Genomic DNA, 21,428 nt, shown 5'->3' with positions numbered 1-21,428 from the left:
TCCCCCGAAGCACCACCACGTGGAGGATCCCCCAAAGCGCCACCACGTGGAGGATCCCCCAAAGCGCCACCACGTGGAGGATCCCCCAAAGCGCCACCACGTGGAGGATCCCCCAAAGCGCCACCACGTGGAGGATCCCCCGAAGCGCCACCACCACCACGTGGAGGATCCCCCGAAGCGCCACCACCACCACGTGGAGGATCCCCCGAAGCGCCACCACCACCACGTGGAGGATCCCCCGAAGCGCCACCACCACCACATGGCGGATCCCCCGAAGCACCACCACGTGGCGGATCCCCCGAAGCGCCACCACGTGGCGGATCCCCCGAAGCGCCACCACGCGGAGGATCCCCCGAAGCGCCACCGCCAGCACGTGACGGATCCCCCGAAGCGCCACCGCCACCACGTGACGGATCCCCCGAAGCGCCACCACGTGGAGGATCCCCCGAAGCGCCACCACTACCACGTGGAGGATCCCCCGAAGCGCCACCACCACCACGTGGAGGATCCCCCGAAGCGCCACCACCACCACGTGGCTGATCCCCCGAAGCGCCACCACCACCACGTGGCTGATCCCCCGAAGCACCACCACCACGCGGCGGATCCCCCGAAGCGCCAGCACGCGGCGGATCCCCCGAAGCGCAAGCACGCGGTGGATTCCTCGAAGCGCAAGCATGCGGCGGATTCCTCGAAGCGCCAGCACGCGGCGGTTCCCCCGAAGCGCCAGCACGCGGCGGATCCCCCGAAGCGCCAGCACGCGGCGTATCCCACGAAGCGCCACCACCACCACGTGGAGGATCCCACGAAGCGCCACCACCACCACGTGGCTGATCCCCCGAAGCGCCACCACCACGTGGCGGATCCCCTGAAGCACCACCACCACGCGGCGGATCCCCCGAAGCGCCAGCACGCGGCGGATCCCCCGAAGCAGCACCACGCGGCGGATCCCCCGAAGCAGCACCACGCGGCGGATCCCCCGAAGCGCCAGCACGCGGCAGATCCCCCGAAGCGCCAGCACGCGGCGGATCCCCCGGCACCGCCAGCACGTGGCGGATCCCCTGATGTCAGCTGATGCGTTTGTCAATTACAAAGACCTTCCTTTTGCAGCATCTCTCGTTTACCGACGTCCAGTCGATTCCCCAAGAACATGGTCTGGATACTCCCCGGGAGTATATCCCTATGCTGCATCCAACTATTGGGATGCCGCCGATTGGTTATCCTTCTACATTAAGCAAGGGCAACCTCCTGGACGGCCCTGATCAAAGTAAAGCCTTATTCATACATTACGTTTTAAGTCATCCATTTTTAAGAATTTACATTTCTTTACTTTCTTTTTGATGCCTCCCTTCAACAATAATCCCAATGGGCAACCAGTAGTCTATCCTCCACCTTATAGGAACCCCTAGCAGATCAGCCTACTACACCGTTGCATACAGCGGTGCCTGTGAGAAGACACGCCCACGACTACAACGCCCCTTACAGCAATGCCTGCACCAGCTATGAAGTATTGTCCAATGTTAGTTTCAGGAGTATCCCCAATATTATGCAGCTCAGGGCTATACCCCTATATTCCAATTCCATACTTTCATCAACAGAATGGTCCATCTGCCCTTCACGTTATCCTTTCCTGCTTTTCCAGGCTAATGCTTTTAAATGAGTCGATCAATAAAATGAATGCAAGCACTCAAATGTTCACTTTATTTGACTATTCAACAAGCTTTGTTGTATATGGATAAACTGGCTACTTAAGAGATCTGCTCATAAGCATCCGCACGGTTCATATAATCTTGATGGAAAGGATGAGACACATTTTTATGAAATCATATTTATCAGGATTTGATGGCATGTTCTCCTTAACCGGTCCAACTCCTTAACCCGTAGGCCACGGATGCCCACAGATGAGCACTCCAATTGGCTCTCAAACAGTTCTAACAGCCCCAGCACGCCCATTTTAGGGTTAGCACTGAGTAGCTTCAGAAGAAACCAGCAGGCCGATACTCATGGCTATAAAGGACCTTTTTGTATTGTACTGCCTATGTAAAGCCCTCTGAATTGCCCTTTTGTTTTAAGGGTTCCATAGACATTAAATAAATAAAAGCTTTGCTGTTAAACCTCTAAACACAAATTTGTGACTTAAAAGTATTTTTAATTATTGGGAAAATTAGACTGTCTACATGTTAGATTGAGGCCACGTTTATACGTAGCAGGGTATTTATAGAAACGAATATTTCCCCCCCTCCGTTTTCAAAAATAACATTGTACACAACATCGTTTTCAAAAAAGTTGTCGTTTACATCAAAACGCATAAATACGCCGTTGAGCGCAATTAAAGCCATGCAAGCCAATCAGAATCCTCAGAATCAACAACGAATAACACGAGCGTGTTCCTGTAACAAACAAACTGTAAACATAGGGCGCTCATAAGAAGTTAAGCATTTCCTGGCGCATAATGTGACGCTTCAGAACCAAAAAACCCTGTTTCCCCCGTTGACACGACAACACATAACCAGCGTTTTCAGAAATCTCCACTTTGGCCGGAGCTTTTAGAAATGATGGTTTTCTGTGACAAAAACAGCGTTTTCGTGTAAATGAGAGGCCAAACCGTGTGGAAATATCTGCGTTTTCGCTTCGTGTAAACGGGGCCTGAGTATTTAATTTGACACCGGGAACCTTAGTTCAGGTCTTCAAATAACAGGAACATTTAACAATGTTGCTACCTATCTACATTTTTTAAGTGAATACACCTGTGGCTTTATAATTTGCAGGCTCTGTGATCGGCTGACTACTATGGAATTCCTCCCATAATACGGGTGATTCTGTACTTTCTTCGGAGCCGTTGAGCTGAGGGTCATCGTCCTTGACTTTTTGGGATTAAGCATGGCTTTCGACGTGAGCAGAGAAACTAGTTGGAAGTTGTTCGCAGCTCTCATTTTGTTGAGTTATTTATGCCCATGTCCACACTGTTATGCTTTGGCTATAGTGAAGAAGGTTGAGCCAAGCATTGCAAGCGGCGAGGCAGCAAAAGAGGGTGTCCTAGCGGGAAGTATTCTCTTTGGCAGCACCGTGGATCGTGCCGAGTCATTAACGGGGCTTCTTGGCTCTTATCAAGCAGATGATGCAGGTAACTTTTTCACCTTATTGTGATGTTGAAATGCCTTACACTTTTGGCTTAATGTACTTTTTTGCATGCTTAACAAAAGGAACAGCTGGCCTTTTTTTGGCTAATTCGGGTTGGGGGCAAATGGATACTTCCTTAAAATGTGGTGAGGACCAGATGCAACTCAAAGCCATGGGACCTGGATCCTCTTACTTCATGCTTGACATGGGTATGTTCAATTGTGCCTACGATGTCTGAACTGTCATGTTGTCCATTATAGAAGTTATCTGTGCCTAAACATTTTGTTTCTTTACTTAATTTAGGGGGTGATGCTCCCATGGTGCCGAACCAGGTTAAACCACAATGTGGCTACTCCATGAAATACAACTCTTTGGGTCTTGTGTTGATGGTTCCTTACAACGGCTGTCATATGACGCAAGATGTAAATGGATTCTAGTGAAGTTCGTCATTTCAATTAGGTTATAATGATTGGCATTCATGTTCTAATGGTGCCTTTTTTTTTTTTTTCTAGAATGGATTTTATATACTGCCAATGCAGTGGAAGGGGACCCAAGTCAAACTCTGTTGCCCCATTAGGTCAAGTCCTGAAACTACACTTGCCCATGTTCATCCTACAGCACCACCTACCAAATCTCATGAAGAAGCCACTCCACAGACGGATACGTCAAAGCAGCCTACAGTCCACCAGCAGCAAATCATGGATCATCCTTTGAATCAAAACCCAAACTACCATCAATATCGTAACTGGATTCATATGATGCAGAAGCAAACCATGGCCTTTCCCCCGCAGCAGCACGTGACCGTTCCCTCGCAGCAGGAGGCTATTCAGCAGCAGCAGCAGCAGCAGCACGTGGCTGTTCCCCCGCAGCAGCACGTTGCTGTTCCCCCGCAACAGGAGGTTGTTCCCCCGCAGCAGCACGTTGCTGTTCCCCCGCAACAGGAGGCTGTTCAGCAGCAGCAGCATATGGCTGTTCCCCCTTGGTATCAGTGGTTGTGGCAGCACGTGGCTGCCCCCCCGCAGCACGTGGCTGTTCCCCCGCAACAGGAGGCTGTTCCCCCGCAGCACGTGGCTGTTCCCCCGCAGCACGTGGCTGTTCCCCCGCAACACGTGGCTGTTCCCCCGCAACACGTGGCTGTTCCCCCGCAGCACGTGGCTGTTCCACCGTTTCATCAGTGGTGGTGGCAGCAGCAGTACGTGGCGGTTCCCCCGCAGCACCACCACGTGGCGGATCCCCCGCAGCACCACCACGTGGCGGATCCCCCGAAGCACCACCACGTGGCGGATCCCCCGAAGCACCACCACGTGGCGGATCCCCCGAAGCACCACCACGTGGCTGATCCCCTGAAGCACCACCACCACTACGTGGCTGATCCCTTGAAGCACCACCACCACTACGTGGCTGATCCCCTGAAGCACCACCAGCACGTGGCTGATCCCCTGAAGCACCACCAGCACGTGGCTGATCCCCTGAAGCACCACCAGCACGTGGCTGATCCCCTGAAGCACCACCAGCACGTGGCTGATCCCCTGAAGCACCACCAGCACGTGGCTGATCCCCTGAAGCACCACCAGCACGTGGCTGTTCCCCCGCACCACCACCACGTGGCGGATCCCCCGAAGCAGCACCACCACCACATGGCGGATCCCCCGGCACCACCACCACCACGTGGCGGATCCCCTGATGCAGCAGAACCACCACGTGGCGGATCCCATGATGCAGCAGAACCACCATGTTGCGGATCCCCTGATGCAGCAGAACCACCACGTGGCGGATCCCCTGATGCAAGAGCACCATCACGTGGCTGATCCCCTGAAGCAGCACCACCACCACGTGGCTGATCCCCTGAAACACCACCACCACGTGGCTGATCCCCTGAAGCACCACCACCACGTGGGTGATCCCCTGAAGCACCACCACCACGTGGGTGATCCCCTGAAGCACCACCACCACGTGGGTGATCCCCTGAAGCACTACCACCACGTGGCTGATCCCCTGAAGCACCACCACCAGCACGTGGCTGATCCCCTGAAGCACCACCACCAGCACGTGGCTGATCCCCTGAAGCACCACCACCAGCACGTGGCTGATCCCCTGAAGCCAGCTGATGCGTTTGTCAATTACAAAGACCTTCCTTTTGCAGCGTCTCTCGTTTACCGACGTCCAGTCGATTCCCCAAGAACATGGTCTGGATACTCCCCGGGAGTATATCCCTATGCTGCATCCAACTATTGGGATGCCGCCGATTGGTTATCCTTCTACATTAAGCAAGGGCAACCTCCTGGACGGCCCTGATCAAAGTAAAGCCTTATTCATAAATTACGTTTTAAGTCATCCATTTTTAAGAATTTACATTTCTTTACTTTCTTTTTGATGCCTCCCTTCAACAATAATCCCAATGGGCAACCAGTAGTCTATCCTCCACCTTATAGGAACCCCTAGCAGATCAGCCTACTACACCGTTGCATACAGCGGTGCCTGTGAGAAGACACGCCCACGACTACAACGCCCCTTACAGCAATGCCTGCACCAGCAATGAAGTATTGTCCAATGTTAGAGTTTCAGGAGTATCCCCAATATTATGCATTTCAGGGCTATACCCCTATATTCCAATTCCATACTTTCATCAACAGAATGGTCCATCTGCCCTTCACGTTATCCTTTCCTGCTTTTCCAGGCTAATGCTTTTAAATGAGTCGATCAATAAAATGACTGCAAGCACTCAAATGTTCACTTTATTTGACTATTCAACAAGCTTTGTTGCATATGGATAAACTGGCTACTTAAGAGATCTGCTCATAAGCATCCGCACGGTTCATATAATCTTGATGGAAAGGAGGAGACACATTTTTATGAAATCATATTTATCAGGATTTGATGGCATGTTCTCCTTAACCGGTCCAACTCCTTAACCGGTCCAACTCCTTAACCAATAGGCCACGGATGCCCACAGATGAGCACTCCTATTGGCTCTCAAACAGTTCTAACAGCCCCAGCACGCCCATTTTAGGGTTAGCACTGAGTAGCTTCAGAAGAAACCAGCAGGCCGATACTCATGGCTATAAAGGACGTTTTTGTATTGTACTGCCTATGTAAAGCCCTCTGAATTGCCCTTTTGTTTTAAGGGTTCCATATACATTAAATAAATAAAAGCTTTGCTGTTAAACCTCTAAACACAAATTTGCGACTTAAAAGTATTTTTAATTATTGGGAAAATTAGACTGTCTACATCATGTTAGATTGAGTATGTTATTTGACACCGGGAACATTAGTTCAGGTCTTCAAATAACAGGAACATTTAACAATGTTGCTACCTATCTAAATTTTTTAAGTGAATACACCTGTGGCTTTATAATTTGCAGGCTCTGTGATTGGCTGACTACTATGGAATTCCTCCCATAATACGGGTGATTCTGTACTTTCTTCAGAGCCGTTGAGCTGAGGGTCATCGTCCTTGACTTTGTGGGATTAAGCATGGCTTTCAACGTTAGCAGAGAAACTAGTTGGAAGTTGTTCGCAGCTCTCATTTTGTTGAGTTATTTATGCCCATGTCCACACTGTTATGCTTTGGCTATAGTGAAGAAGGTTGAGCCAAGCATTGCAAGCGGTGAGGCATCAAAAGAGGGTGTCCTAGCGGGAAGTATTCTCTTTGGCAGCACCGTGGATCGTGCCGAGTCATTAACGGGGCTTCTTGGCTCTTATCAAGCAGATGATGCAGGTAACTTTTTCGCCTTATTGTGATGTTGAAATGCCTTACACTTTTGGCTTAATGTACTTTTTTGCATGCTTAACAAAAGGAACAGCTGGCCTTTTTTTGGCTAATTCGGGTTGGGGGCAAATGGATACTTCCTTAAAATGTGGTGAGGACCAGATGCAACTCAAAGCCATGGGACCTGGATCCTCTTACTTCATGCTTGACATGGGTATGTTCAATTGTGCCTACGATGTCTGAACTGTCATGTTGTCCATTATAGAAGTTATCTGTGCCTGAACATTTTGTTTCTTTACTTAATTTAGGGGGTGATGCTCCCATGGTGCCGAACCAGGTTAAACCACAATGTGGCTACTCCATGAAATACAACTCTTTGGGTCTTGTGTTGATGGTTCCTTACAACGGCTGTCATATGACGCAAGATGTAAATGGATTCTAGTGAAGTTCGTCATTTCAATTAGGTTATAATGATTGGCATTCATGTTCTAATGGTGCCTTTTTTTTTTTTTTCTAGAATGGATTTTATATACTGCCAATGCAGTGGAAGGGGACCCAAGTCAAACTCTGTTGCCCCATTAGGTCAAGTCCTGAAACTACACTTGCCCATGTTCATCCTACAGCACCACCTACCAAATCTCATGAAGAAGCCACTCCACAGACGGATACGTCAAAGCAGCCTACAGTCCACCAGCAGCAAATCATGGATCATCCTTTGAATCAAAACCCAAACTACCATCAATATCATAACTGGATTCATATGATGCAGAAGCAAACCATGGCCTTTCCCCCGCAGCAGCACGTGACCGTTCCCTCGCAGCAGGAGGCTATTCAGCAGCAGCAGCAGCAGCAGCACGTGGCTGTTCCCCCGCAGCAGCACGTTGCTGTTCCCCCGCAACAGGAGGCTGTTCCCCCGCAGCAGCACGTTGCTGTTCCCCCGCAACAGGAGGCTGTTCAGCAGCAGCAGCATATGGCTGTTCCCCCTTGGTATCAGTGGTTGTGGCAGCAGCACGTGGCTGCCCCCCCGCAGCACGTGGCTGCCCCCCCGCAGCACGTGGCTGTTCCCCCGCAACAGGAGGCTGTTCCCCCGCAACAGGAGGCTGTTCCCCCGCAGCACGTGGCTGTTCCCCCGCAGCAGCACGTGGCTGTTCCCCCGCAGCAGCAGTGGTGGTGGCAGCAGCAGCACGTGGCTGCCCCCCCGCGGCACGTGGCTGTTCCCCCGCAACATCAGTGGTGGTGGTGGCAGCAGCAGCACGTGGCTGTTCCCCCGCAGCACGTGGCTGTTCCCCCGCAGCACGTGGCTGTTCCCCCGCAGCACGTGGCTGTTCCCCCGCAACACGTGGCTGTTCCCCCGCAACACGTGGCTGTTCCCCCGCAACACGTGGCTGTTCCCCCGCAACATGTGGCTGTTCCACCGTTTCATCAGTGGTGGTGGCAGCAGCAGTACGTGGCGGTTCCCCCGCACCACCACCACGTGGCGGATCCCCTGAAGCACCACCACGTGGCGGATCCCCTGAAGCACCACCACGTGGCGGATCCCCTGAAGCACCACCACGTGGCGGATCCCCTGAAGCACCACCACGTGGCGGATCCCCTGAAGCACCACCACCACTACGTGGCTGATCCCCTGAAGCACCACCACCACGCGGCGGATCCCCCGAAGCAGCACCACCACGCGGTGGATCCCCCGAAGCAGCACCACCACGCGGTGGATCCCCCGAAGCGTTACCACCACGCGGCGGATCCCCCGAAGCGTTACCACCACGCGGCGGATCCCCCGAAGCGGTACCACCACGCGGCGGATCCCCCGAAGCACCACCACGCGGCGGATCCCCCGAAGCACCACCACGTGGAGGATCCCCCGAAGCACCACCACGTGGAGGATCCCCCGAAGCACCACCACGTGGAGGATCCCCCGAAGCACCACCACGTGGAGGATCCCCCGAAGCACCACCACGTGGAGGATCCCCCGAAGCACCACCACGTGGAGGATCCCCCGAAGCACCACCACGTGGAGGATCCCCCGAAGCGCCACCACCACCACGTGGAGGATCCCCCGAAGCGCCACCACCACCACGTGGAGGATCCCCCGAAGCGCCACCACCACCACGTGGAGGATCCCCCGAAGCGCCACCACCACCACGTGGAGGATCCCCCGAAGCGCCACCACCACCACGTGGAGGATCCCCCGAAGCGCCACCACCACCACGTGGAGGATCCCCCGAAGCGCCACCACGTGGCGGATCCCCCGAAGCACCACCACGTGGCGGATCCCCCGAAGCACCACCACGTGGCGGATCCCCCGAAGCGCCACCACGCGGAGGATCCCCCGAAGCGCCACCACGCGGCGGATCCCCCGAAGCGCCACCGCCAGCACGTGGCGGATCCCCCGAAGCGCCACCACCACCACGTGGAGGATCCCCCGAAGCGCCACCACGTGGAGGATCCCCCGAAGCGCCACCACCACCACGTGGAGGATCCCCCGAAGCGCCACCACCACCACGTGGCTGATCCCCCGAAGCACCACCACCACGTGGCGGATCCCCCGAAGCGCCAGCACGCGGCGGATCCCCCGAAGCGCAAGCACGCGGTGGATTCCTCGAAGCGCAAGCACGCGGCGGATTCCTCGAAGCGCCAGCACGCGGCGGTTCCCCCGAAGCGCCAGCACGCGGCGGATCCCCCGAAGCGCCAGCACGCGGCGTATCCCACGAAGCGCCACCACCACCACGTGGAGGATCCCACGAAGCGCCACCACCACCACGTGGCTGATCCCCCGAAGCGCCACCACCACGCGGCGGATCCCCCGAAGCAGCACCACGCGGCGGATCCCCCGAAGCAGCACCACGCGGCGGATCCCCCGAAGCGCCAGCACGCGGCAGATCCCCCGAAGCGCCAGCACGCGGCGGATCCCCCGGCACCGCCAGCACGTGGCGGATCCCCTGATGTCAGCTGATGCGTTTGTCAATTACAAAGACCTTCCTTTTGCAGCATCTCTCGTTTACCGACGTCCAGTCGATTCCCCAAGAACATGGTCTGGATACTCCCCGGGAGTATATCCCTATGCTGCATCCAACTATTGGGATGCCGCCGATTGGTTATCCTTCTACATTAAGCAAGGGCAACCTCCTGGACGGCCCTGATCAAAGTAAAGCCTTATTCATACATTACGTTTTAAGTCATCCATTTTTAAGAATTTACATTTCTTTACTTTCTTTTTGATGCCTCCCTTCAACAATAATCCCAATGGGCAACCAGTAGTCTATCCTCCACCTTATAGGAACCCCTAGCAGATCAGCCTACTACACCGTTGCATACAGCGGTGCCTGTGAGAAGACACGCCCACGACTACAACGCCCCTTACAGCAATGCCTGCACCAGCTATGAAGTATTGTCCAATGTTAGTTTCAGGAGTATCCCCAATATTATGCAGCTCAGGGCTATACCCCTATATTCCAATTCCATACTTTCATCAACAGAATGGTCCATCTGCCCTTCACGTTATCCTTTCCTGCTTTTCCAGGCTAATGCTTTTAAATGAGTCGATCAATAAAATGAATGCAAGCACTCAAATGTTCACTTTATTTGACTATTCAACAAGCTTTGTTGTATATGGATAAACTGGCTACTTAAGAGATCTGCTCATAAGCATCCGCACGGTTCATATAATCTTGATGGAAAGGATGAGACACATTTTTATGAAATCATATTTATCAGGATTTGATGGCATGTTCTCCTTAACCGGTCCAACTCCTTAACCAGTCCAACTCCTTAACCCGTAGGCCACGGATGCCCACAGATGAGCACTCCATTTGGCTCTCAAACAGTTCTAACAGCCCCAGCACTCCCATTTTAGGGTTAGCACTGAGTAGCTTCAGAAGAAACCAGCAGGCCGATACTCATGGCTATAAAGGACCTTTTTGTATTGTACTGCCTATGTAAAGCCCTCTGAATTGCCCTTTTGTTTTAAGGGTTCCATAGACATTAAATAAATAAAAGCTTTGCTGTTAAACCTCTAAACACAAATTTGTGACTTAAAAGTATTTTTAATTATTGGGAAAATTAGACTGTCTACATGTTAGATTGAGGCCACGTTTATACGTAGCAGGGTATTTATAGAAACGAATATTTCCCCCCCTCCGTTTTCAAAAATAACATTGTACACAACATCGTTTTCAAAAAAGTTGTCGTTTACATCAAAACGCATAAATACGCCGTTGAGCGCAATTAAAGCCATGCAAGCCAATCAGAATCCTCAGAATCAACAACGAATAACACGAGCGTGTTCCTGTAACAAACAAACTGTAAACATAGGGCGCTCATAAGAAGTTAAGCATTTCCTGGCGCATAATGTGACGCTTCAGAACCAAAAAACCCTGTTTCCCCCGTTGACACGACAACACATAACCAGCGTTTTCAGAAATCTCCACTTTGGCCGGAGCTTTTAGAAATGATGGTTTTCTGTGACAAAAACAGCGTTTTCGTGTAAATGAGAGGCCAAACCGTGTGGAAATATCTGCGTTTTCGCTTCGTGTAAACGGGGCCTGAGTATTTAATTTGACACCGGGAACCTTAGTTCAGGTCTTCAAATAACAGGAACATTTAACAATGTTGCTACCTATCTACATTTTTTAAGTGAATACACCTGTGGCTTTATAATTTGCAGGCTCTGTGATCGGCTGACTACTATGGAATTCCTCCCATAATACGGGTGATTCTGTACTTTCTTCGGAGCCGTTGAGCTGAGGGTCATCGTCCTTGACTTTTTGGGATTAAGCATGGCTTTCGACGTGAGCAGAGAAACTAGTTGGAAGTTGTTCGCAGCTCTCATTTTGTTGAGTTATTTATGCCCATGTCCACACTGTTATGCTTTGGCTATAGTGAAGAAGGTTGAGCCAAGCATTGCAAGCGGCGAGGCAGCAAAAGAGGGTGTCCTAGCGGGAAGTATTCTCTTTGGCAGCACCGTGGATCGTGCCGAGTCATTAACGGGGCTTCTTGGCTCTTATCAAGCAGATGATGCAGGTAACTTTTTCACCTTATTGTGATGTTGAAATGCCTTACACTTTTGGCTTAATGTACTTTTTTGCATGCTTAACAAAAGGAACAGCTGGCCTTTTTTTGGCTAATTCGGGTTGGGGGCAAATGGATACTTCCTTAAAATGTGGTGAGGACCAGATGCAACTCAAAGCCATGGGACCTGGATCCTCTTACTTCATGCTTGACATGGGTATGTTCAATTGTGCCTACGATGTCTGAACTGTCATGTTGTCCATTATAGAAGTTATCTGTGCCTAAACATTTTGTTTCTTTACTTAATTTAGGGGGTGATGCTCCCATGGTGCCGAACCAGGTTAAACCACAATGTGGCTACTCCATGAAATACAACTCTTTGGGTCTTGTGTTGATGGTTCCTTACAACGGCTGTCATATGACGCAAGATGTAAATGGATTCTAGTGAAGTTCGTCATTTCAATTAGGTTATAATGATTGGCATTCATGTTCTAATGGTGCCTTTTTTTTTTTTTTCTAGAATGGATTTTATATACTGCCAATGCAGTGGAAGGGGACCCAAGTCAAACTCTGTTGCCCCATTAGGTCAAGTCCTGAAACTACACTTGCCCATGTTCATCCTACAGCACCACCTACCAAATCTCATGAAGAAGCCACTCCACAGACGGATACGTCAAAGCAGCCTACAGTCCACCAGCAGCAAATCATGGATCATCCTTTGAATCAAAACCCAAACTACCATCAATATCGTAACTGGATTCATATGATGCAGAAGCAAACCATGGCCTTTCCCCCGCAGCAGCACGTGACCGTTCCCTCGCAGCAGGAGGCTATTCAGCAGCAGCAGCACGTGGCTGTTCCCCCGCAGCAGCACGTTGCTGTTCCCCCGCAACAGGAGGTTGTTCCCCCGCAGCAGCACGTTGCTGTTCCCCCGCAACAGGAGGCTGTTCAGCAGCAGCAGCATATGGCTGTTCCCCCTTGGTATCAGTGGTTGTGGCAGCACGTGGCTGCCCCCCCGCAGCACGTGGCTGTTCCCCCGCAACAGGAGGCTGTTCCCCCGCAGCACGTGGCTGTTCCCCCGCAGCACGTGGCTGTTCCCCCGCAACACGTGGCTGTTCCCCCGCAACACGTGGCTGTTCCCCCGCAGCACGTGGCTGTTCCACCGTTTCATCAGTGGTGGTGGCAGCAGCAGTACGTGGCGGTTCCCCCGCAGCACCACCACGTGGCGGATCCCCCGCAGCACCACCACGTGGCGGATCCCCCGAAGCACCACCACGTGGCGGATCCCCCGAAGCACCACCACGTGGCGGATCCCCCGAAGCACCACCACGTGGCTGATCCCCTGAAGCACCACCACCACCACGTGGCTGATCCCCTGAAGCACCACCACCACTACGTGGCTGATCCCCTGAAGCACCACCAGCACGTGGCTGATCCCCTGAAGCACCACCAGCACGTGGCTGATCCCCTGAAGCACCACCAGCACGTGGCTGATCCCCTGAAGCACCACCAGCACGTGGCTGATCCCCTGAAGCACCACCAGCACGTGGCTGTTCCCCCGCAACATCAGTGGTGGTGGCAGCAGCAGCACGTGGCGGTTCCCCCGCACCACCACCACGTGGCGGATCCCCCGAAGCAGCACCACCACCACATGGCGGATCCCCCGGCACCACCACCACCACGTGGCGGATCCCCTGATGCAGCAGAACCACCACGTGGCGGATCCCATGATGCAGCAGAACCACCATGTTGCGGATCCCCTGATGCAGCAGAACCACCACGTGGCGGATCCCCTGATGCAAGAGCACCATCACGTGGCTGATCCCCTGAAGCAGCACCACCACCACGTGGCTGATCCCCTGAAACACCACCACCACGTGGCTGATCCCCTGAAGCACCACCACCACGTGGGTGATCCCCTGAAGCACCACCACCACGTGGGTGATCCCCTGAAGCACCACCACCACGTGGGTGATCCCCTGAAGCACTACCACCACGTGGCTGATCCCCTGAAGCACCACCACCAGCACGTGGCTGATCCCCTGAAGCACCACCACCAGCACGTGGCTGATCCCCTGAAGCACCACCACCAGCACGTGGCTGATCCCCTGAAGCCAGCTGATGCGTTTGTCAATTACAAAGACCTTCCTTTTGCAGCGTCTCTCGTTTACCGACGTCCAGTCGATTCCCCAAGAACATGGTCTGGATACTCCCCGGGAGTATATCCCTATGCTGCATCCAACTATTGGGATGCCGCCGATTGGTTATCCTTCTACATTAAGCAAGGGCAACCTCCTGGACGGCCCTGATCAAAGTAAAGCCTTATTCATAAATTACGTTTTAAGTCATCCATTTATAAGAATTTACATTTCTTTACTTTCTTTTTGATGCCTCCCTTCAACAATAATCCCAATGGGCAACCAGTAGTCTATCCTCCACCTTATAGGAACCCCTAGCAGATCAGCCTACTACACCGTTGCATACAGCGGTGCCTGTGAGAAGACACGCCCACGACTACAACGCCCCTTACAGCAATGCCTGCACCAGCAATGAAGTATTGTCCAATGTTAGAGTTTCAGGAGTATCCCCAATATTATGCATTTCAGGGCTATACCCCTATATTCCAATTCCATACTTTCATCAACAGAATGGTCCATCTGCCCTTCACGTTATCCTTTCCTGCTTTTCCAGGCTAATGCTTTTAAATGAGTCGATCAATAAAATGACTGCAAGCACTCAAATGTTCACTTTATTTGACTATTCAACAAGCTTTGTTGCATATGGATAAACTGGCTACTTAAGAGATCTGCTCATAAGCATCCGCACGGTTCATATAATAGGGTTAGCACTGAGTAGCTTCAGAAGAAACCAGCAGGCCGATACTCATGGCTATAAAGGACCTTTTTGTATTGTACTGCCTATGTAAAGCCCTCTGAATTGCCCTTTTGTTTTAAGGGTTCCATATACATTAAATAAATAAAAGCTTTGCTGTTAAACCTCTAAACACAAATTTGTGACTTAAGTATTTTTAATTATTGGGAAAATTAGACTGTCTACATGTTAGATTGAGGCCACGTTTATACGTAGCAGGGTATTCATAGAAAATAATATTTCCCCCCCTCCGTTTTCAAAAATAACATTGTACACAACATCGTTTTCAAAAAAGTTGTCGTTTACATCAAAACGCATAAATAGATAAATATTTATAATAGATAAATAATTGCGCCGTTGGGCGCAATTAAAGCCATGCAAGCCAATCAGAATCCTCAGAATCGACGAATAACACGAGCGTCTTCCTGTAACACACAAACTAAACATAGGGCGCTCATATGAAGTTAAGCATTTCCTGGCGCATAATGTGACGCTTCAGAACCAAAAACCCTGTTTCCCCCGTTGACACGACAACACATAACCAGCGTTTTCAGAAATCTCCACTTTGGCCGGAGCTTTTAGAAATGATGGTTTTCTGTGACAAAAACAGCGTTTTCGTGTAAATGAGAGGCCAAACCGTGTGGAAATATCTGCGTTTTCGCTTCGTGTAAACGGGGCCTCTGAGTATTTTATTTGACACCGGGAACCTTAGTTCAGGTCTTCAAATAACAGGAACATTTAACAATGTTGCTACCTATCTAAATTTTTTAAGTGAATACACCTGTGGCTTTATAATTTGCAGGCTCTGTGATTGGCTGACTACTATGGAATTCCTCCCATAATACGGGTGATTCTGTACTTTCTTCAGAGCGGTTGAGCTGAGGGTCATCGTCCTTGACTTTTTGGGATTAAGCATGGCTTTCGACGTTAGCAGAGAAACTAGTTGGAAGTTGTTCGCAGCTCTCATTTTGTTGAGTTATTTATGCCCATGTCCACACTGTTATGCTTTGGCTATAGTGAAGAAGGTTGAGCCAAGCATTGCAAGCGGTGAGGCAGCAAAAGAGGGTGTCCTAGCGGGAAGTATTCTCTTTGGCAGCACCGTGGATCGTGCCGAGTCATTAACGGGGCTTCTTGGCTCTTATCAAGCAGATGATGCAGGTAACTTTTTTGCCTTATTGTGATGTTGAAATGCCTTACACTTTTGGCTTAATGTACTTTTTTGCATGCTTAACAAAAGGTGGCCTTTTTTTGGCTAATTCGGGTTGGGGGCAAATGGATACTTCCTTAAAATGTGGTGAGGACCAGATGCAACTCAAAGCCATGGGACCTGGATCCTCTTACTTCATGCTTGACATGGGTATGTTCAATTGTGCCTACGATGTCTGAACTGTCATGTTGTCCATTATAGACGTTATCTGTGCCTAAACATTTTGTTTCTTTACTTAATTTAGGGGGTGATGCTCCCATGGTGCCGAACCAGGTTAAACCACAATGTGGCTACTCCATGAAATACAACTCTTTGGGTCTTGTGTTGATGGTGCCTTACAACGGCTGTCATATGACGCAAGATGTAAATGGATTCTAGTGAAGTTCGTCATTTCAATTACGGCCTTTCAGAAATGATTGGCATTCATGTTCTAATGGTGCCTTTTTTTTTTTCTAGAATGGATTTTATATACTGCCAATGCAGTGGAAGGGGACCCAAGTCAAACTCTGTTGCCCCATGAGGTCAAGTCCTGAAACTACACTTGCCCATGTTCATCCTACAGCACCACCTACCAAATCTCATGAAGAAGCCACTCCACAGACGGATACGCCAAAGCAGCCTACAGTCCACCAGCAGCAAATCATGGATCATCCTTTGAATCAAAACCCAAACTACCATCAATATCGTAACTGGAATCATATGATGCAGAAGCAAACCATGGCCGTTCCCCCGCAGCAGCCCGTGACCGTTCCCCCGCAACAGGAGGCTATTCAGCAGCAGCACGTTGCTGTTCCCCCGCAACAGGAGGCTGTTCAGCAGCAGCAGCATATGGCTGTTCCCCCTTGGTATCAGTGGTTGTGGCAGCAGCAGCAGCAGCACGTGGCTGTTCCCCCGCAGCACGTGGCTGTTCCCCCGCAGCACGTGGCTGTTCCCCCGCAGCACGTGGCTGTTCCCCCGCAACATCAGTGGTGGTGGCAGCACCACCACGTGGCTGATCCCCTGAAGCACCACCACCACGTGGCTGATCCCCTGAAGCTCCACCAGCCCGTGACCGTTCCCCCGCAACAGGAGGCTATTCAGCAGCAGCAGCAGCACGTGGCTGTTCCCCCGCAACAGGAGGCTGTTCCCCCGCAACATCAGTGGTGGTGGTGGCAGCAGCACGTGGCTGATCCCCTGAAGCACCACCACCACGTGGCTGTTCCCCCGCAACACGTGGCTGTTCCCCCGCAGCATGTGGCTGTTCCCCCGCAGCACGTGGCTGTTCCCCCGTTTCATCAGTGGTGGTGGCAGCAGCACCACGCGGCTGATCCCCTGAAGCACCAGCACCACTACGTGGCTGATCCCCTGAAGCACCAGCACCACTACGTGGCTGATCCCCTGAAGCACCAGCACCACTACGTGGCTGATCCCCTGAAGCACCAGCACCACTACGTGGCTGATCCCCTGAAGCACCAGCACGTGGAGGATCCCCTGAAGCACCAGCACCACTACGTGGAGGATCCCCTGAAGCACCAGCACCACTACGTGGAGGATCCCCTGAAGCACCACTACGTGGCTGATCCCCTGAAGCACCAGCACCACTACGTGGCTGATCCCCTGAAGCACCAGCACCACCACGTGGCTGATCCCCCGCAGCACCAGCACCACCACGTGGCGGATCCCCCGCAGCACCACCACCACCACGTGGCGGATCCCCCGAAGCACCACCAGCACGTGGCGGATCCCCCGAAGCACCACCAGCACGTGGTGGATCCCCCGAAGCACCACCAGCACGTGGCGGATCCCCTGAAGCACCACCACCACTACGTGGCTGATCCCCTGAAGCCAGCTGATGCGTTGGTCAATTACAAAGACCTTCCTTTTGCATTATCTCTCGTTTACCGACGTCCAGTCGATCCCCCAAGAACAAGGTCTGGATACTCCCCGGGAGTATATCCCTATGCTGCATCCAACTATTGGGATGCCGCCGATTGGTTATCCTTCTACATTAAGCAAGGGCAACCTCCTGGACGGCCCTGATCGAAGTAAAGCCTTATTCATAAATTACGTTTTAAGTCATCCATTTTTAAGAATTTACATTTCTTTACTTTCTTTTTGATGCCTCCATTCAACAATAATCCCAATGGGCAACCAGTAGTCTATCCTCCACCTTATAGGAACCCCTAGCAGATCAGCCCAGGGTTTCCCACCAGCACTATCTTGTTAAGGCGGCCGCCTTAACAAGACTAGGGCCCCGCCTTGACTACCAATGTATTAAAAAAAAAAAGTAAAAAAAAAATAAAAGAAAATAATGGCATTCGTAATACTGTTTACAACATTAGGCGTGCCAATAAAGTTTTTTGAGTGTAATGAGACGGGGACATCTTGTGGTTGAATATATTGTTGCATAGTCTATCATAGTCACCTGTCAATCTACCGCCAGTGACGTGCGGTGAGGTCAGTGAGTGGGTAGGCACTGAGTTCTGAAAGCCAGATTTCTCTAAACCTATATATTGTTAAACAACAAACAGGCACGCACGGCCGATTTCAAATAAGTTCCTCCCTTTCACTCACACACACACACGGGGCGTATATGAAATGTCACGACGGTGACTTCAGGTTTGCCCGTAGCCTACTGTAGTTTGGACTAAATGATTAAACATCGCATCCATCGACTTAACGGACCCCTCCCTCACACCGAGGGCCGAAAAATCAGCATGTTTGCACAACATTTGTACCTACTGTTTATTTATATGGAAATAAACAGTCGTTTATTTCATTCATGCGTACTGGCATCTTTGAGCAAAATACCCCCAAAATTTTTCTGCGCCGCGCAGAAAGCACCGGCACCACCAACACCATCGACTGCTTACCACCTTGACTGAGACATTTACTGGGGGAAACACTGCAGCCTACTACACCGTTGCATACAGCGGTGCCTGTGAGAAGACACGCCCACGACTACAACGCCCCTTACAGCAATGCCTGCACCAGCTATGAAGTATTGTCCAATGTTAGTTTCAGGAGTATCCCCAATATTATGCATCTCAGGGCTATACCCCTATATTCCAATTCCATACTTTCATCAACAGAATGGTCCATCTGCCCTTCACGTTATCCTTTCCTGCTTTTCCAGGCTAATGCTTTTAAATGAGTCGATCAATAAAATGAATGCAAGCACTCAAATGTTCACTTTATTTGACTATTCAACAAGCTTTGTTGTATATGGATAAACTGGCTACTTAAGAGATCTGCTCATAAGCATCCGCACGGTTCATATAATCTTGATGGAAAGGATGAGACACATTTTTATGAAATCATATTTATCAGGATTTGATGGCATGTTCTCCTTAACCGGTCCAACTCCTTAACCAATAGGCCACGGATGCCCACAGATGAGCACTCCTATTGGCTCTCAAACAGTTCTAACAGCCCCAGCACGCCCATTTTAGGGTTAGCACTGAGTAGCTTCAGAAGAAACCAGCAGGCCGATACTCATGGCTATAAAGGACCTTTTTGTATTGTACTGCCTATGTAAAGCCCTCTGAATTGCCCTTTTGTTTTAAGGGTTCCATATACTTTAAATAAATAAAAGCTTTGCTGTTAAACCTCTAAACACAAATTTGCGACTTAAAAGTATTTTTAATTATTGGGAAAATTAGACTGTCTACATCATGTTAGATTGAGTATGTTATTTGACACCGGGAACATTAGTTCAGGTCTTCAAATAACAGGAACATTTAACAATGTTGCTACCTATCTAAATTTTTTAAGTGAATACACCTGTGGCTTTATAATTTGCAGGCTCTGTGATTGGCTGACTACTATGGAATTCCTCCCATAATACGGGTGATTCTGTACTTTCTTCAGAGCCGTTGAGCTGAGGGTCATCGTCCTTGACTTTGTGGGATTAAGCATGGCTTTCGACGTTAGCAGAGAAACTAGTTGGAAGTTGTTCGCAGCTCTCATTTTGTTGAGTTATTTATGCCCATGTCCACACTGTTATGCTTTGGCTATAGTGAAGAAGGTTGAGCCAAGCATTGCAAGCGGTGAGGCATCAAAAGAGGGTGTCCTAGCGGGAAGTATTCTCTTTGGCAGCACCGTGGATCGTGCCGAGTCATTAACGGGGCTTCTTGGCTCTTATCAAGCAGATGATGCAGGTAACTTTTTCGCCTTATTGTGATGTTGAAATGCCTTACACTTTTGGCTTAATGTACTTTTTTGCATGCTTAACAAAAGGAACAGCTGGCCTTTTTTTGGCTAATTCGGGTTGGAGGCAAATGGATACTTCCTTAAAATGTGGTGAGGACCAGATGCAACTCAAAGCCATGGGACCTGGATCCTCTTACTTCATGCTTGACATGGGTATGTTCAATTGTGCCTACGATGTCTGAACTGTCATGTTGTCCATTATAGAAGTTATCTGTGCCTAAACATTTTGTTTCTTTACTTAATTTAGGGGGTGATGCTCCCATGGTGCCGAACCAGGTTAAACCACAATGTGGCTACTCCATGAAATACAACTCTTTGGGTCTTGTGTTGATGGTTCCTTACAACGGCTGTCATATGACGCAAGAAGTAAATGGATTCTAGTGAAGTTCGTCATTTCAATTACGTTATAATGATTGGCATTCATGTTCTAATGGTGCCTTTTTTTTTTTTTTTTTCTAGAATGGATTTTATATACTGCCAATGCAGTGGAAGGGGACCCAAGTCAAACTCTGTTGCCCCATTAGGTCAAGTCCTGAACCTACACTTCCACAACACGTGGCGGTTCCCCCGCAGCACCACCACCACCACGTGGCGGATCCCCCGAAGCACCACCACGTGGCGGATCCCCTGAAGCACCACCACCACCACGTGGCGGATCCCCTGAAGCACCACCACCACCACGTGGCGGATCCCCTGAAGCACCACCACCACCACGTGGCGGATCCCCTGAAGCACCACCACCACCACGTGGCGGATCCCCTGAAGCACCACCACCACCACGTGGCTGATCCCCTGAAGCACCACCACCACCACGTGGCTGATCCCCTGAAGCACCACCACCACCACTACGTGGCTGAGCCCCTGAAGCACCACCACCACCACTACGTGGCTGAGCCCCTGAAGCACCACCACCACCACTACGTGGCTGATCCCCTGAAGCACCACCACCGCCACGTGGCGGATCCCCTGAAGCACCACCACCGCCACGTGGCGGATCCCCTGAAGCACCACCACCACCACGTGGCGGATCCCCTGAAGCACCACCACCACCACGTGGCGGATCCCCTGAAGCACCACCACCACCACGTGGCGGATCCCCTGAAGCACCACCACGTGGCGGATCCCCTGAAGCACCACCACCGCCACGTGGCGGATCCCCTGAAGCACCACCACCGCCACGTGGCTGATCCCCTGAAGCACCACCACCGCCACGTGGCGGATCCCCTGAAGCACCACCACCGCCACGTGGCGGATCCCCTGAAGCACCACCACCGCCACGTGGCGGATCCCCTGAAGCACCACCACCGCCACGTGGAGGATCCCCGG

At 51.2% G+C, this 21,428-nt stretch overlaps 1 protein-coding gene and 6 long non-coding RNA genes across 8 annotated transcripts; all 7 read left to right on the top strand.

Moving 5' to 3' along the window:
• Positions 1 to 2,835: 2,835 nt before the first annotated feature.
• LOC132462763 (uncharacterized) lies at positions 2,836 to 3,945 on the top strand. Its single transcript, XR_009526904.1, has 4 exons — positions 2,836 to 3,121; positions 3,201 to 3,326; positions 3,421 to 3,539; positions 3,630 to 3,945. It is a non-coding gene; the product is annotated as an uncharacterized LOC132462763 (long non-coding RNA).
• Positions 3,946 to 4,645: 700 nt separating this feature from the next.
• On the top strand, positions 4,646 to 5,838 carry LOC132462765 (uncharacterized). Its single transcript, XR_009526905.1, has 2 exons — positions 4,646 to 4,694; positions 4,909 to 5,838. It is a non-coding gene; the product is annotated as an uncharacterized LOC132462765 (long non-coding RNA).
• Positions 5,839 to 6,589: 751 nt separating this feature from the next.
• Positions 6,590 to 7,811, top strand: LOC132462310 (uncharacterized). Of its 2 annotated transcripts, XR_009526794.1 has the most exons (5): positions 6,590 to 6,835; positions 6,915 to 7,040; positions 7,135 to 7,253; positions 7,344 to 7,628; positions 7,728 to 7,811. It is a non-coding gene; the product is annotated as an uncharacterized LOC132462310 (long non-coding RNA). The 2 variants fall into 2 exon arrangements; XR_009526793.1 differs by lacking the exon at positions 7,728 to 7,811 and having other exon boundaries at positions 7,344 to 7,659.
• A 3,748-nt stretch (positions 7,812 to 11,559) lies between these two features.
• LOC132462309 (uncharacterized) lies at positions 11,560 to 12,658 on the top strand. Its single transcript, XR_009526792.1, has 4 exons — positions 11,560 to 11,845; positions 11,925 to 12,050; positions 12,145 to 12,263; positions 12,354 to 12,658. It is a non-coding gene; the product is annotated as an uncharacterized LOC132462309 (long non-coding RNA).
• A 946-nt stretch (positions 12,659 to 13,604) lies between these two features.
• LOC132462308 (uncharacterized) lies at positions 13,605 to 14,568 on the top strand. Its single transcript, XR_009526791.1, has 2 exons — positions 13,605 to 13,680; positions 13,927 to 14,568. It is a non-coding gene; the product is annotated as an uncharacterized LOC132462308 (long non-coding RNA).
• A 1,380-nt stretch (positions 14,569 to 15,948) lies between these two features.
• LOC132462784 (RNA-binding protein 33-like) lies at positions 15,949 to 17,226 on the top strand. The gene is made up of 4 exons (XM_060058526.1): positions 15,949 to 16,061; positions 16,156 to 16,274; positions 16,368 to 17,002; positions 17,142 to 17,226. Exons 1-4 carry the CDS (start codon positions 15,977 to 15,979, stop codon positions 17,224 to 17,226), a joined length of 924 nt encoding a protein of 307 aa, XP_059914509.1. The 5' UTR covers positions 15,949 to 15,976.
• A 2,548-nt stretch (positions 17,227 to 19,774) lies between these two features.
• LOC132462335 (uncharacterized) lies at positions 19,775 to 20,624 on the top strand. The gene is made up of 3 exons (XR_009526814.1): positions 19,775 to 20,050; positions 20,130 to 20,255; positions 20,350 to 20,624. It is a non-coding gene; the product is annotated as an uncharacterized LOC132462335 (long non-coding RNA).
• Positions 20,625 to 21,428: the final 804 nt, after the last annotated feature.

This window comes from Gadus macrocephalus, chromosome 8 (genome assembly GCF_031168955.1).
Source record: "Gadus macrocephalus chromosome 8, ASM3116895v1".
NCBI lineage: Eukaryota > Metazoa > Chordata > Actinopteri > Gadiformes > Gadidae > Gadus > Gadus macrocephalus.
Note: the sequence above shows the minus strand (reverse complement) of the source record. Positions and strands in the feature narration are given on the sequence as shown.